Raw genomic sequence first — 15,267 nt, forward strand, 5'->3', positions numbered from 1 at the left:
CTTTCTGAAATAAAGGCTTTCATCAGTCATTTATATTATTAAAACTTTGAGATGCCACAGCTTATAGGATCAAATCTAAATTCTGCAGTTGAGATTCCCCCATTGTTACAGTCAGGCAAATGCACTAGCTTTCTTTACAGACTTTAATCCACCACATCATTGAGATTTTGCCACTTAGAATGCTTTGCTCTTTCTCTCTGCCAACTCATGACCATCATCTCACTTATGCCTTAAAACTCACCTCCTCCAGGAAGTTTTCCTTGTGCAGTAGCTATTTAGCACATACACAATTCCTGTTTTTGAGTTTTTAATCACATTAAGTGTTTTTGAGGTAAACTATCCAAGTCTAGGCGGAAAGATAAATTTATAGAAATGTTCTATCTTTAAGAAACCAAACAGTGATTTTACTTGGTGAGAGCATTCCGGGTTTTAGGTGATTGCCTTTTCGCTGGGAATCCACACTAGGATTAGAGCAAAATGACTCTCTATGGTGACCTCTAGTGGGCGAAGGGCAATCCTACAAAACTTTAAAGTGAAGCGTAAGGTAAAACCTTTCCAAGACCAGACGGATTACTCTGGTCAGGTGACCGCATCCTACCCAACCTCACCCGTCTTTATTCTTCCAGTATTTGTTTTGCATCTAACATAGGTTGCCTTACAACTCACCTGTTTCGCCTCTGCCAGGTAATGTGCGGGCTGGGCTGCCGATGTCTGATGTCGTGTGAATTGCTGATTAACAGTTTAAACAATCCCTGCCAAAGGAACCCACTGCCTGGACATCAACCTGGGCGCGGGGCAGTTCGTTCTGTGAAGGGGCTCTTCATGCTCTGAGGGCTGGTGCTGTAGCCGGTTCGAGGGTGCATGGGGGAAATCAACACATGTGATAAGGAAGCAACAGATAAAAACAACGAGGAATTCGGTTTTTGCCTGTGGCAAGACGATTGTCCCCAGACTTTCATCCCATTCCACGGGAAGCGTCACGAGGGGTCCAGGAGCGCTAAACGTCAGCGCCCTCTCAGGATGCGCGCCGCAGAAAGCGGGGACTGGGGTTGCTCCTGCTCCAGGAGACAGGCGGACCCGAGTCACTAAGGCAGGATGCTGGGGCGTGGGTCTGCCTTTAGAGCACGCGCTACGTGGGTCTCCCCGTACGGGAAGAAGAAGAGCAAAGACGGCAGGAAAAGCAGTAGCTGGGGTGGCTTCGCTGAGAAATCCTTTGGGGCGGTCTTAGAAATCAAGCTGGCCTTCAAATAGTTTCTGGAAAAGCTCTCCAAAAGCCGTCGGTCTCCTCCTTCGGCCCCCCCCCCCCGCTCCACCCTCCAGTGCTCACCTCCGTACCCCTCACCATCCTCACCACCTCCCTTGTGGGGCTGTTAAAAGGGCGCCTGCCGGCTCCTCAAGTCATCCCCACGTTCCAGGGAGGAATGAGGCAGCCGGCACCCCGGCCGTAGTGCTTTGCTTTCCCTCTTCAGTCAGGGCTCCCTACTCCTCGCATCCCCTCCCGGTGGATCCCTCTCGGCCGCTACAGGCCAGAGCTCAGGGAGAGGATGGCGTCGCGGGGCGCGGAGCCCGAGGTCCAGGGCGGGGCGCAGGGAATCCCAGCTTGAGCGAGTCCCGGAGGAACGAGCGCGGGCGACAAGAGGAGGAGGCGCGCAGAGTGCAAAGTGGAGACGAGAGGAGGGAGGACCGCGAGGGAGGCCCCGCCCCCGCCTCTGAGAGCCGGCTCCTTGCCGCCTCCAAACCCGCTCACTTTGCCTCTCGCTTCTGGACGGCCGCGGGGCGGCTGCTGAGCCACGGTTCTAGAGAGCGCCGGGGACTGGGGAGCGATCCCACACCGGAGCCTTTTTGCTGCACCTGCGCCCCTCAGAGGGAACGGCATCGCAACCTTGTAGAGGCACCCCAGCTTCGGAGGGGTCATCCCCTGGGCGCGAGGGACTGTGGCACTGACACAGCCTCCTTCTCTGCCAGTGGGGCGCAGCGCTGGCTCCGGAGGGGACTCCTTGGCTACCCACAAGTACCGTCACGCGGAGGGCGGGTAGCTAGCAGCGAGGCTGGACTGCTAAGGAGGTTAGAACTCGGAGGGGCTTCCGGGTCAGGGCAAGGCAAGAGCGAAGCCCCGAGGGAGAGGGGCCTGAGAGCCCCGACAGTGCGCTCTCCGGGCTACAAACAGCAGACAGCCCCCGTGCGGCGGCCGGGGGGCGGCGGCAGTGCCTCTGGGCCGAGGGGCCCCGGGGCGGCCAGCCATGACCTTCGGGCGCAGCAGGACCTCCTCGGTGGTGTTGAACGTGGGTGGCGCCCGCTACTCACTGTCCCGGGAGCTGCTGAAGGACTTCCCGCTGCGCCGCGTGAGCCGTCTGCACGGCTGCCGCTCAGAGCGCGACGTGCTCGAGGTGTGCGACGATTACGACCGTGAGCGCAACGAGTACTTCTTCGACAGGCACTCTGAGGCCTTCGGCTTCATCCTGCTCTACGTGCGCGGCCACGGCAAGCTCCGCTTCGCGCCGCGGATGTGCGAGCTGTCCTTCTACAACGAAATGATCTACTGGGGTCTGGAAGGTGCCCACCTCGAATACTGCTGCCAGCGCCGCCTCGACGACCGCATGTCCGACACCTACACCTTCTACTCGGCAGACGAGCTGGGCCGCGACGAGACGAGACCCAGCGGCGCCGAGGCAGCCCCCTCCAGACGCTGGCTGGAGCGCATGCGGCGGACCTTCGAGGAGCCCACGTCGTCGCTGGCAGCGCAAATCCTGGCCAGCGTGTCGGTGGTGTTCGTGATCGTGTCCATGGTGGTGCTGTGCGCCAGCACGCTGCCAGACTGGCGCGCGGCGGCCGCCGATAACCGCAGCTTGGATGACCGGAGCAGGTACTCTGCCGGCCCTGGGAGGGAGCCCTCCGGGTAGGACGCACTGCTTCTTTGCCCTTACAGTCCGTCCTGTCCAGTCTGTCCGTCCCGTCACCGTTCTGTCTGCCTTTGGGCGGCCGAGCTAGACTGTGCTTAATCGCCCTGCGAGGCCCCAGGCGTGTCCAGCTAAAGGGATGGGTTGGTCCCCAACTCTGTCCGCATTTCCTGGGCACAAGCTGGGTCTGGCTCGCTTTTGAGGGTTAAATCACCTGGAACGAAGAGGGTGGCTAGAGAGAGACACAAATCTCTCATCTTTGTAGCTTACTTTTGAGCAAATAGCATCCGTCTAATTAGGTTTCTCTAAACTTTTATTATTCTTATTCAGCTCTTTAACCTTGTGCTAAGAGCAGTTTGAATTATTTGCCTCTTTTTGGTGGTGTTGAAAAGATGAAATCTTGTTATGGTGAAATGTGGTCTGCTGTACACTGCCCACACATTCTACACACTCTGCCGCAGGCATAATATGTGCTGTAATGGAGTTGTTATAAAGGACATTAATTTAGAGGTAGATTATAGGTAAGGGATATCTGTGCCCATTTTCCCTTTTGCTACAAAGTGTGGAGTTAGCAAAGCGCTCCTAACTACTTGGTACCAAAGATTCACATTGTAGGTTTCAGAGGGGTCTTCAGAATGAGGAGGGAAAAACCTGTTATCTTGGGAGAGAAGGAAATCTAAACTGCCCTAAATCCGGAAACGGTATTCAGGTAGTTTTTTTTTTTTTTTCCCCACTTTACCAAGATGAAATCTTTCCTAAGACTGTTTTTGATAGCTTATTTCTGTTTTTATTGCATGTGAGTTTCTTTTGCCTATTTTGTGGGAGGAATAAACACAATGAAGTTGGCCTGTCATGTGCACCAGTCTTTTGGGGGATGAAAACCAAACTGTATAATTTATTTTATCTTATCTTTGCTTACTACTGTTTTAAGATTCCCCCTCTATTCATTTTTCAAATTCATGGTTGCGTCTTGTAATTTTTTCCTGATAGGCATGTGTCTATTAGGAATTGGTGTTATATGCCCTGATATTACAGTGGATTACATAATATTCTTCCTTTAGGGAGTAATGGTTTTTATATAAATCTTAGAAGTAATAATATTGTCTAGCACCACAGAGTCTATTACTGATATACCATCTTGTAATGAAATCTAAGATACATGCTTTGAAAGGAAATTCTTTAGGAAGCTAATTTTGTTTAGTGGGTTAGTTTCTGAGTTTTCAATTTATGGATAAGAATTACTTATTTGGTACTCTAACAGTACAATAAAATTAATTTATATACCTAAATACATAAATGCCCGTGATTCTTTTAGAGGGTTATATGAAAATGAGCCATAAATGACTGGCCCTGAAATGATTCAGTCGTAATTACAGAATTCTAAGGCTAGTGAAGGTGTGAGCTACACTAGCAAAGGGCATAGGAGAATTACGTTTAGATATTGAGGTCGGCTAAACCAGTATATAGGCAAAAACAGTGAAATCACCTGATTAATATTTTTTTTTTTTTTTTTTTTTTGAGGGTTAGAAAGGAGTTCTGGGAGAAGTATTGAGATCCTTAATGTAAAAGCATTTGGAAAGATATAATGGATGAATAATAATTTTAGGGAAAGAGAGGAAGAGAAAAAAATCCCCAAAAGGAAGGGAGAGATGGAAAACAGGGAGACTGCAAGACAAGTGAGGGAAGAGGATAAGAGTAATGCTTAATTTTTGTATATGTATTTTATGCATGTATATAATTTTTCAGGGAGCTCTGGTAGCATAGTGCCTAAGGCACTTGACTGCTAACCAGGAGGCTGGCGGTTCATACCCACCAGCCACTCCTCGGAAGGAAGGTTGGGCAGTTCTACTTCCGTAGTGATACTGCCTCGGAAATCCAAGGAGGGGTCGCTATGAGTTGGGGCTGAGTCGACGGCAAATAACAACAACAATAATTATTCAAGTCAAAACTGTTTCCTTAGATACACAGATATCTCAGGCAAAAGCATATTTTTCTTGGCTTAATGGCCCAGTTTTAAGCTTCACTTTGTTAGTGTAGGTGTATGAAAACCAGTATCTGTAATCACAAACACAAAAACTAAAGGATGGCTGATTGGCAAAGATACTGCACATTAAAAGGGAGCTTTTTTCCTAGGCCTCCTTTGACAGAGAGGGGCCCTAAACTGGCCATTTGAATAGCCTCTTAACTGGACTTTTTTCTGGTATAATCTTTCAAACAAATTCTGCCAGGTTGCAGTCGCTGAAATGGGTTTTTTTTAAACATCATTTTGAGCATTTGACCCTATTTGGCATCCACCAAATACAGTGAAAACTTCTTTCTTGGTCTTCAAGACTTTTTACGGTTTCAGCACAACTTGCCATCTTGATTCATCCTATCATCATTTGTAAGCATCTTTGAAGTAATCTGTGTTCAAGGCACTGTCAGTGTTCCAGTGTTGTTGTTGTTTTTTTTTAAATGAAAAAGGTGTCAAGTTGGTGATGTAGGAATTAGAGGCAAAATTGATCTCTGAGAGTTGAGTTGTTTGGGGAAGGCCTTTGAGGTGGGAGAGAGTGCAAACCAGCCATTGTTGAAAGGTTGCAGAGGTTGTGCACTCCCCAACACTGACATGGTGTCATTTATACAAATTATAATGTACTATAATCAATGCCTTTGTAAGCAGCAGTCAAGAAATCAAATGATGTATTACATTGGGAAATCTACTGCAAAAGACCTCTTTAAAGTGTTAAAGGGCAAAGATGTCACCTTAAGGATTAAGGTGCACCTGACCCAAACCATGGTATTTTCAATACCTCATAAGCATGCAAAAGCTGGACAGTGAATAAGGAAGACTTGAAGAATTAGTGATGCCTTTGAATTATGGTGTTGGTGAAGAATATCGGATATACCATGGACTGCCAGAAGAATGAACACATCTGTCTTAGAAGGAGTACAGCCAGAATGCTCCTTAGAAGGGAGGATGGTGAGACTGTCTTACATATTTTGGATACGTTATCAGGAGGAACCCAGTCCTTGGAGAAGAACATCATGCTTGGTAAAGTAGAGGGTCGGTGAAAAGAATAAGACCTTTGGTGAGATGGATTGACACAGTGGCTGCAACAGTGGGCTCAAGCATAGTAATGACCAGGCCGGGGCAGGCAGTGTTTCATTCTTTTGTACATAGAGTTGCTATGAGTCAGAACTGACTCAATCGCTTCTAACAACAGCAACAATGTACTATATAACCGCGCAAACATATGTTCTCCCCTGGGAACGAAATAAGGAGAATTTTCCTGGTAAGAAACAGCATAAGCATAGGCATGAAATTTATATATTATGTTTAGGGAGTCCAATGATGGAGTGAGAGGTAGATTAGAGAGTAGATGGTAGAAGGCCTTGAATGCCAGGGAGAGTAATTTATTTTGCATATACTTGTTAGCATCGGCAGTTTTGTGAGTGTAGAGGTGAGTGGGTTATACATATAAAATAATAAATGTGGTAAGATGTGCACTGTGAGTGGGAGCCCCAATACTGTGGCCTTGGGATATACTTCCGGTCTGGAATAAAACTCACTCCTAGGGACTGGCTCTCAGCCCTATAGTAAATAAGACTTACACGCAGATCACTCAATCCAGAATGATGCACCCACATATTCTATGGAGATGTATCCCTTGGAGCAGTCGACCACAGGGCACCAGAGGGGCAGCATTGACACGGAGGAAATGCAGGACACCCAGGAGTGCGTAACTATGAGGAGCACAGGATGGGGGGTTACTGGGAAGGGAGGGGAGGAGAGTGGGTTAGGGTTGGGATGATAATTGGGGAGTGAAATCAAATGTACATGAAATGTTGAATGTAAAACAAACTCTCCTCTGTAAATTTGTACCTAAAGCATAATACAAATAAACTAATAAATAATATGAAAAAAAAAAAGATATGCACTGTGAATTGGAGATGGGGAGAAATTGTAAATAGGAGGATGAATTTGGAGATCTCTGCAGAGGGAGGAAACAAGAACGTGGATTGTGGTGGTGAAATTCAAGAAGAAATGATAACTCTGGGAAATCTTAAAAAGAATGAAAAATAATCCAGGGTGTTGATACAAGCATCAGGGACTGATTAAGTGGATTCCCGGGAGCTAGGAGTACACACCACCACTTGCAGGTTCCACTTACCCCAGCTAGCCTGTTCACTTGTTCCTGAACCATCTGGATGCCCCTTCCTGTAAAATCCCTTGCCTATTCTTGAAATTGGATCATCCATCAAGCCCAACTCGGATTTGGTTTCTTTTTTGAAGCCTTTCAAAATGACTCATAGCAACCCCTCCTTGAGTTTCTAAGGTGGTATTGCTACGGAAGTAGATTGCCCAGTCTTCCTTCAAGGAGTATCTGGTGGGTTTGAACTGCTAGCCTTCTAGTTAGCAGTCAAATGCCTTAGGCACTAGGCTACCAGAGCTCGATGATTACTGTTCTGGTTACTTAGTACTGCTCTAACAAGAATATACGAAAAATGGGATAGAACAAACAGGAGTTAATTCTGTTCTACAGTTCAGGAGGCTAAAAGTCCAAGTTCAAAGTGCAAGGCTCCAGGGGCTGTGTAAAAGCCCCTCGACCCTGGGCTTAAGCTTTGCCGCTTGTTCCCGGCCCACAAGCTAGAGGCATCTCTTCACTCAGGCAGCTACTGGCTGCTGAGGCTAACAAGCCCAAGGTCGACAAATAGAATGGCATAGTCCTGATGTTACCAAACCACACGGCAGGCCATTCATTCAAGTCCACTGACAGTCCCAGGGTCGGCAGATCATGGCAGGCTGCTGAGCAGCAACACAGCTACATGCATGGTTCAAGCGTGCCATAAGCTGGAGACCATTCCCAATGCTGTTTCTTATATACTGGAAGCAGACCACATAACCAAAGCAGCTACTCAGCTGCTCCAGTAGATTCCACCGTGGAGCTAATTACAAATCTCACCATGGGGAATAACTGCATTCAGCTGCCCAGCCACTCAACCAGGCCCAGCCAAGCTGACATACAAGCGTAACCACCACAATTACCCTAGTAAATGTGATGTTTCCTTCTTAACTTCTTGTGAGATTGCTTGTTTGTACTACTTATTTGACAGCTGTAACACCCTGCCTGGTATGGTAGTTACTTTTTCATACATACATGTACTAGTTTCTAAACTAGATTTAGATGAAAAGGCCTAGCAGGCAAATAAATTGTTTTATATGATTTCTTAACACAGAGACATTTTTAAAATGATATTTTATTGTGTTGTAGATGAAATTTTACACAACAAATTATGTTCCCCTTAACAATTTTTACACAGATTGTTCCGTGCCATTGGTTACAAATTTTACGATGTGTCAGCATTTTCATTATTTCTGTTCTGCTTATTCTGTTTCCATTGATCTAACTTCCCTTTCGTTCCCTTCTTTTGTCTTCTCATTTTTGCTTTTGGATAACTCTTGAGTGTTTGGTCTTATAAAGTTAATTTTTCAAGGGAGCACATTACTCACAGATGATATTGTTTGTTTTATAAGAGAGTCTAATATTTGGCTGAAAGGTTACCTGCAGAAATAGCTTCAATTCCAAAGTTAAAGAGTACCTTATATCTCTCCCCCTACCCCAAATTCAGAGTATCTTATATCTAAGGGTGATAGTCTTAGACGTCCATTCAGTTTCTGTTAGTTCAGTAGATCTGGACTTTTTTAGTAGGAATTTGAGTTTTGTTCTACATTTTTCTCCCATTCTATCTGACACCTTTAATTGTGTCCTTGGTCAGAACTCTCAGTAATGGTAGCATCTAATTCCTCTGGTCTCAGGTTAGAAGAGGTTGTGGTTCATGTGGGCTATTATTAGTCCCGTGGACTAGTTTCTTATTTGAGCCTTTGATTTCCTTCATTCTCTTTTGCTCCATAAAAGTAGAGATCAATAGTTGTATCTGAGATGGCTGCTCACAAGCTTTTAAGACTCCACACCCATTCACCAAACTAGGATGTAGAACATTATCTTTGTGAACTATCTTACACCAATTGATTAAGTTGTCCCCTGAGACTATGTATGGTTTCAAGCCTTTTGACCCAGTAAACCAATCCCACAGATTGTTTGGATATGTCTAGGAAGCCTCAGAAACTGTACTCCCTATGTGATTTGTTATATATGTGGATAAATAAGGAGCATACACAAAAGTGTGTATACATATGCCTACAAATACACCTATACGTGTAGGTGCATTTACTTGCATATACCTCCCTATACACATGTATATATCCATATCTACATCTGTAACCACACACATATTTTTTGGTTGTTTTTACTGTTGTTGCAAAATTGTATACAACATTTACTGATATTCTCTCTTTTTTGGAGCATACTTCTTTGTGTCTTTATAGCAGTATCTTTTTAAAAGAGTTGATATTTAGTTACAATCAATATATGTTGTTAATATTATATTTCAAAATATAACCTTCTAGGAATACATCAGTTATATCAGTTGAAGAAGAGTTTGGGATAAGGCAGCAGGGTTCAGGTGCTGAAACTCTTGGGTGGCGACAACAGAGTCTGCACCAGAATGAGAAAAAAATTTATTAAGTGAAGGGACATTTATATCTCAAGCACTTATTGTACAGAAGTAATAAAGGTAGAAATAGGGTTCCATTTTTACCATTGACATTTTGTAGTAGTACACAATTTTAGGGAGCTCTAGTAGCATGGTGCCTAAGGCACTTGACTGCTAATCAGAAGGCTGTCGGTTCAAACCCACCAGCCACTCTTCAGAAGGAAGATAGGGCAATCTACTATGGTAGTGATACTGCCTCAGAAATCCTAGGAGAAGTCGCTATGAGTTGGGTCCGACTTGATGGCACATAACAACAACAAGAAGAACACAATTTTAAGTTTGGAAGAAATTTTTTTAAATTTTGAATTTTTTTTTTTATTTTACTGTCACTGCTTTAGTCAAATATATTACTTACATGTGTAGGGTCATGTTACTGGTTGTTGGTTAAAGTACGCTGACTTCTCTCATCTTGGTTCTCTCTGTCTTCCTGCGTGTTCACTGTATTTCTAACGGAGTGTGCTTCTAGTTGGATACACATTATCCTTGTGCTTTTTTCTTTTACTTTTTTTTAATGCATTTTATTCATATTTAATGTATGTACAGTGAAATACACAAAACTAAAGTGACGTGGGTCAGTGCCCTTTTTTTTTTTTTTTGCAGTGTTTCCTCCTGTCCTTTCCCATCCCTGGCAACCAACAAAGAAAGTTACCCTCCATATATAAACATTCACTTGACCCTCCACAACAATGAACTAATACTATATTTGTCCTTCTGTGATTGACTTATTTCACTCAGCATAATGTCCTCCAAGTTCATCCATATTATGTGGTGTTTTGCAGACTCTACATTATTCTTTAGTGCTGCATAGCATTCCATTATGTGTGTGTACCATTGTTTGGTCATCCATTCTTCCACTGATGGGCACGTAGGTTGTTTCCATCTTTTTGCTATTGTAAATAGTACTGCGATAAATATGAACGTGCATGTATCTGTTCCTATCTTGGCTCTCACCTCTCTAGGATATACATGAAGTAGTGGGATTGCTGGATCAAATGGAATCTCCAGTTCCAGCTTTCTAAGGAATCACCATATTGCTTTCCACAGTGGTCATATCCCTTCACAGTCCCACCAGCAGTGTATCAGAGTCCCAATCTCTCCATATCTCCACCAATATTTGTTATTTTCTGTCTTGTTGAACCTTGTCATCAGTGCTGGGATGAGACAGTATCTCCATTGTTTTGATTTGCATCTCCCTGATGGACAGTGATTGTGAATATCTCTTCATGTATTAGCTGGCCACCTGAATATCCTCCTTGGTGAAGTGTCTATTCATGTCTTCTGCCAATTTTTCAATTGGATTGTTAATTCCTTTGCTGTTGAGGTGCTGGAGTTTTCTATAAATCTTAGAGATAAGTCCCTTGCTAGATATGTAATTATTGGCAAATATGAATTTGTTGCTGTCATTTTTGTTACGTGCTTTTTCATGGTATCAATTTCTTTGTTCCATATAATTTTCTATGCTGAGCTCATTTTGTTTGTGAATCATGCTATCACTTCCTTAGTTGCTATTGTTCTAGTATTTGCTAAATATTTATGTTGGTCCTTTTTTTAAATTTTGATGTGAAGTTTTATCCTTTTTCTTTGAGGTTACCCTGTGATTTATAGTTTTATTCCCAAGTTTAGAACAGTCCGTTCTATTTTGTAGTTGTCTTGACTTCCTTACAACCTAGAAGTTCTGTAACGACACAGTTTTTTCCCTTTTTTTGGTTTGTAGTTGTCCTCTCTGTCAATTGATGTCTCTGGTTCCCTGTTTACAATCTTGTAGGCTTCTTTACTTTGGATAATTCCCACAGCTGGGTTTCTGGGTTATATGATCATGTGTGTTAATGGTCAGTTGTTGTTGGCTGTTGTTGCTTCTCTGTCCAAAGGATTCTGTTTAGCATCTCTTGTAAGCTTGGTCTGGTTTTAACAAATTCCCTTAATTTCTGCTTATCTGGAAATGTCCTAATTTCACCATCATATTTGAGGGACAGTTTTGCTGGGTACTTAATTCTTGGTTGGAAATTTTTCTCTTTCAGAGTTTTACATATACCATCCCATTGTCTTCTCATCTGCATGGTTTCTACTGAGAAATCCCAGCTTAGTCTTATTGGTTGCCCCTTGTAGATAATTTTTTTGTTTTTCCCATGTTGCTCTCATGATTCTTTGTCTTTGGTTTTGGTTAGTTTGGTGATGATATGTCTTGGGGATTTTCTTTTGGGGTCTATCCTGTTTGGAGTTTGTTGGACTTCCTGAATGGATACATTCTCATCTTTCATTGTTATCAGTGGTTTTCTTTTTCTCTTCCTGTTCTGGAATTCCAATGACATGTAGTTTATTCCTTTTGATGGTATCACACATGAGCCTTAGGCTTTCTTCATTTTGTTTTGATCTTTTTTCTGATGGATCCCTTTCCAAAGAAGTATTCCGGTATTTGTCTTCAACCTCATTAATTCTGTCTTCTGTTCAATCAGTTCTACTCCTTTGCCCTTTCAATGTGTTATCTATTTCTGACAATTTAGTATTAATCTTCTGGATTTCTATCTGTAGATTTAGAATCATTTTTAATTTTTCATTTATTTTGTCATTTTGTTCTTGTATTTTCTTCTGAAATTCTTCTAGGGTTTTGTCTGTGTTTTCTTTGATCTGTCTCTCAATCCTTTGAAGATATCTAAATATGATTCTTTTGAATTCTTTATCAGGTAGTTCCAATGGTGCGTCTTCCTCAGGGATATGTTTTGGGTCTGTATCCTGGTCCCTTGTTTCTACCATTTTATCTTGCTTCTTTGTGTGGACTGTGATGTTTTATTGTCTCTGAGGCATTGTGACATTTTTGTGTTTTTATTTAATTGGTGATTGTATGTTGGAGTGACATGCCCACAATTTTCATTTTCTTTGTATGTTATCTATGCAAACGGTACTGTGCTGTGCTCCTCTATTCACTAGTTGACAGCACTTACACACTCACCACCTATCTCCTTTCCTGTTTTCAGCCTCTTGTATGTCCCTGCCAACCTTGGCAAATAGAGCCTATTCTTAGGTCCCTGGAATTTGAATGGGAATGCTATCACTTTAAAATCCAAAATGGTTACCACTTGTAAAGATTCAAAATGGCTGCACCCTTGGTGACTTTAAATATCCAAAATGGCCACTGCTTGTAAACATTCAAAATGGCTGCACCCTCGGTCACTTTAAATATCCCAAATGGTTGCCACTTACAAACATTCAAAATGGCTGCCACATGTAAAAATCAAAATGGCTGCGCCATCTGGACAGCAGAAAGTCAGCAGCTCAGGTTGTCTCCCTCCTTGCTGTTTCCCTTCCTAGTCATAGGCCACCAGCACAGTCATCCCTGCAGTCCTTGGTGACCAGGGCTGATCTTTAGGTCAATTCTCAGGTCCTAACACCACCTTGAAATATTCAGGCTGTTGGTACCATCAGAGTAGCTGACATTCGCAGCTCTGTCTTTGTACTCATTGTTTTCATGCATGTTTTTGCAGTAGTTGGTGCCTAATCCACTTCTATTTAGTTCCTTTCAAAGCTCAGGGCTCCAGGATTATCTTCTGTATCTTTGTCAATTAACTTTTCTTTTCTTTGTTGAAGAGGGTCTGTGTCACTAGTCTGCCTATTCCTCCATCTTACTGGAAGTCCCCCAAGTTTGGAAGAAATTTTGAAAGGTTTCCAAATCAGTAATTTAAAACTTTCTGAGTTTGAGGGTAATCTTTAAATTGATTTATTTTGGATAGTTACTAATCATACAAATAACGATTCAAAATCCAGAAGCTATACAAGTAAGCTTTTCTTTATTCCCCAGATACCCTTCTTAGATGTAACCACAGTAATTAGTATTTTTTTTTTTTTTAATTATTTCAGAGTCATTCTATGCATTTACAAATGCATATACATATTTGGAAAAAGTCAACTGCAAAAAAAGGGCATAGGGCTGATATCCTCCAACCTCCTCTGACCTCACCAGGGGAGTACAGGGTTACCATCAATATCATCAGCCCAAAGGCTGATTCCTATGAGGTGGAGGTCAGACATGCTTCCACCCTCCAAACCAATTCTGATACCAGCCATCCCTTCCACGACACTCTCTACTTCTCTGCTGGGTTTAGTAATTCATTGCAAAGGCCACTCAGACAATACTCATGATTATGGGGTTTATTGGTGAAGCAGCAGGTTATAATTCAGGATCAGAAACAAGTGAGGATACAGTTCTTTAGTCAGGACAGCTTCATCTCAGCTGTGCAGCAAGCATGCTTCTCTTTGGCCTTGGCCTCTTCCCTACTTGGGCCACTGTTACAGATCTCTTTTAGCTTGCCTGATAGGCACCCAAAGAGGCACCCCATTCTGCCAGCAAATCTCCTTCCCAAAGGCACTAAGCTTTCTTGCTCTGTGGGCCGGGAAGCCGGCCGCTTTGTCCCATGTTGGCTTCCTAGCTCTGCTTTTCTGCTGCTGCTGCTCTCTCTGATGCCTAAGTGTGGGGATCTTGGGTCCAAGGATGGCTCCCCTCCTGGCTGTTCTCTCTTGTGGCAGTGAGATCCCCCTTTTCCACCTCTGTTCATTTTTAGCCTAGCAGAATGGCAAACATGACCAGTCCCCATGTTCGGGTTCCATGTACCTTATTTGCATAGTCCCACCCCCACAAGCATGCCATGTACTTATTATTTACATTATTCATAAGCTATCAAGTCCCTTTGGTGGATCATAAGTACCTCACATTTGCATAATTCCACCCAGTCATCTGGTGGGAGTCACAAAGACCATGGGTAGAAGACCCATACTAAGTAATTCACTGCCCCACACAGACAGACAAACTAGTGCAGTATGGTGTCCTGAAACTTAACTTTTTAAATTAAAAAACATATCGTGGAGGTTACTTCATATGTGTCTATTGAGAGATGCCCGATTCTTATATGCAGCTTCATAGTATTTCATTGTGTTGATGTCTCATAGTGCTGGACATTTAGGTTATTTGTTATCTGTAGGAATTGCTATAGTGAATATCCTTGTACATATGCTGTATTTTGCCTTATGCATGTATGTCCATAGGGTAAATTCCTGGAAGTTAAATCTCTGGGTCAAAGGCCATATACACTTGTAATTTTCATAGAAAATTCTAAATTGTTTACAAAAAAAATGGTACCAACGTATACTCTCACCAGAAAAGTATGAGAGAGCATGTTTCTTCATACTTCACAAAATGTTAGCATTTGAAAAAAAATCTTTATCAAGTTGAAAGGTGAAAAATGGTATCTAGTAGCTTAAATTTTTATTTGTCATTTTTTAAAATTTATTGTGATTTGAGTAAAGATTTACAGAGCAAATTCACTTTCCATACAGCAGTTCACATATACTTTGTCTCATGTCATTGACCACAGTTTACCACAATGCAAAAGCTCCCCTCCCACTTCCTCCCCATAGTTACCTCTTCCCAGTGACCATCCCTCCGTACTCTCCTGCGCCCTGAGCTGTCTCCCTGTGCATAAGCAGCACTTCCTTCTCCCATGATTGTTCTCTCCAGGGCATGTGTCTACTTTAGGTAAATGTTTAACTGACATGCCTGTACATTATTTGGCTGGCAACCATAGGTGTGGGTTCAATTCCAGACCTGAAGGGCAGCTAGGGACCATAGTCTCAGTGGTTCCACCAGGCTCTGTCAGACCAGCAAACCTGGTCCTCACCTTCTTTTTGTTGTTTTCGCCTCCAAATGATTTTGAGTTTTGTTCCACATTGTTCTCCCTCTCTATCCAGGATCTCCTACATCCCTTCCAAGTGGATGACAGTGGTAGCC

General features: G+C 43.2%; 1 protein-coding gene across 1 annotated transcript in view; it reads left to right on the forward strand.

The window, feature by feature from the left end:
• The first annotated feature begins 2,240 nt into the window (after positions 1–2,240).
• Positions 2,241–15,267, forward strand: part of KCNG3 (potassium voltage-gated channel modifier subfamily G member 3) — a 152,696-nt gene continuing 139,669 nt past the window's right edge. The window contains exon 1 of the mRNA XM_007952526.1: positions 2,241–2,863. Coding sequence (XP_007950717.1) covers positions 2,241–2,863 — 623 coding nt within the window. The remainder of the gene's footprint in view (positions 2,864–15,267) is intronic.

This window comes from Orycteropus afer, unplaced genomic scaffold (assembly GCF_000298275.1).
Source record: "Orycteropus afer afer isolate SDZICR_OR568_19922 unplaced genomic scaffold, OryAfe1.0 scaffold00344, whole genome shotgun sequence".
NCBI lineage: Eukaryota > Metazoa > Chordata > Mammalia > Tubulidentata > Orycteropodidae > Orycteropus > Orycteropus afer.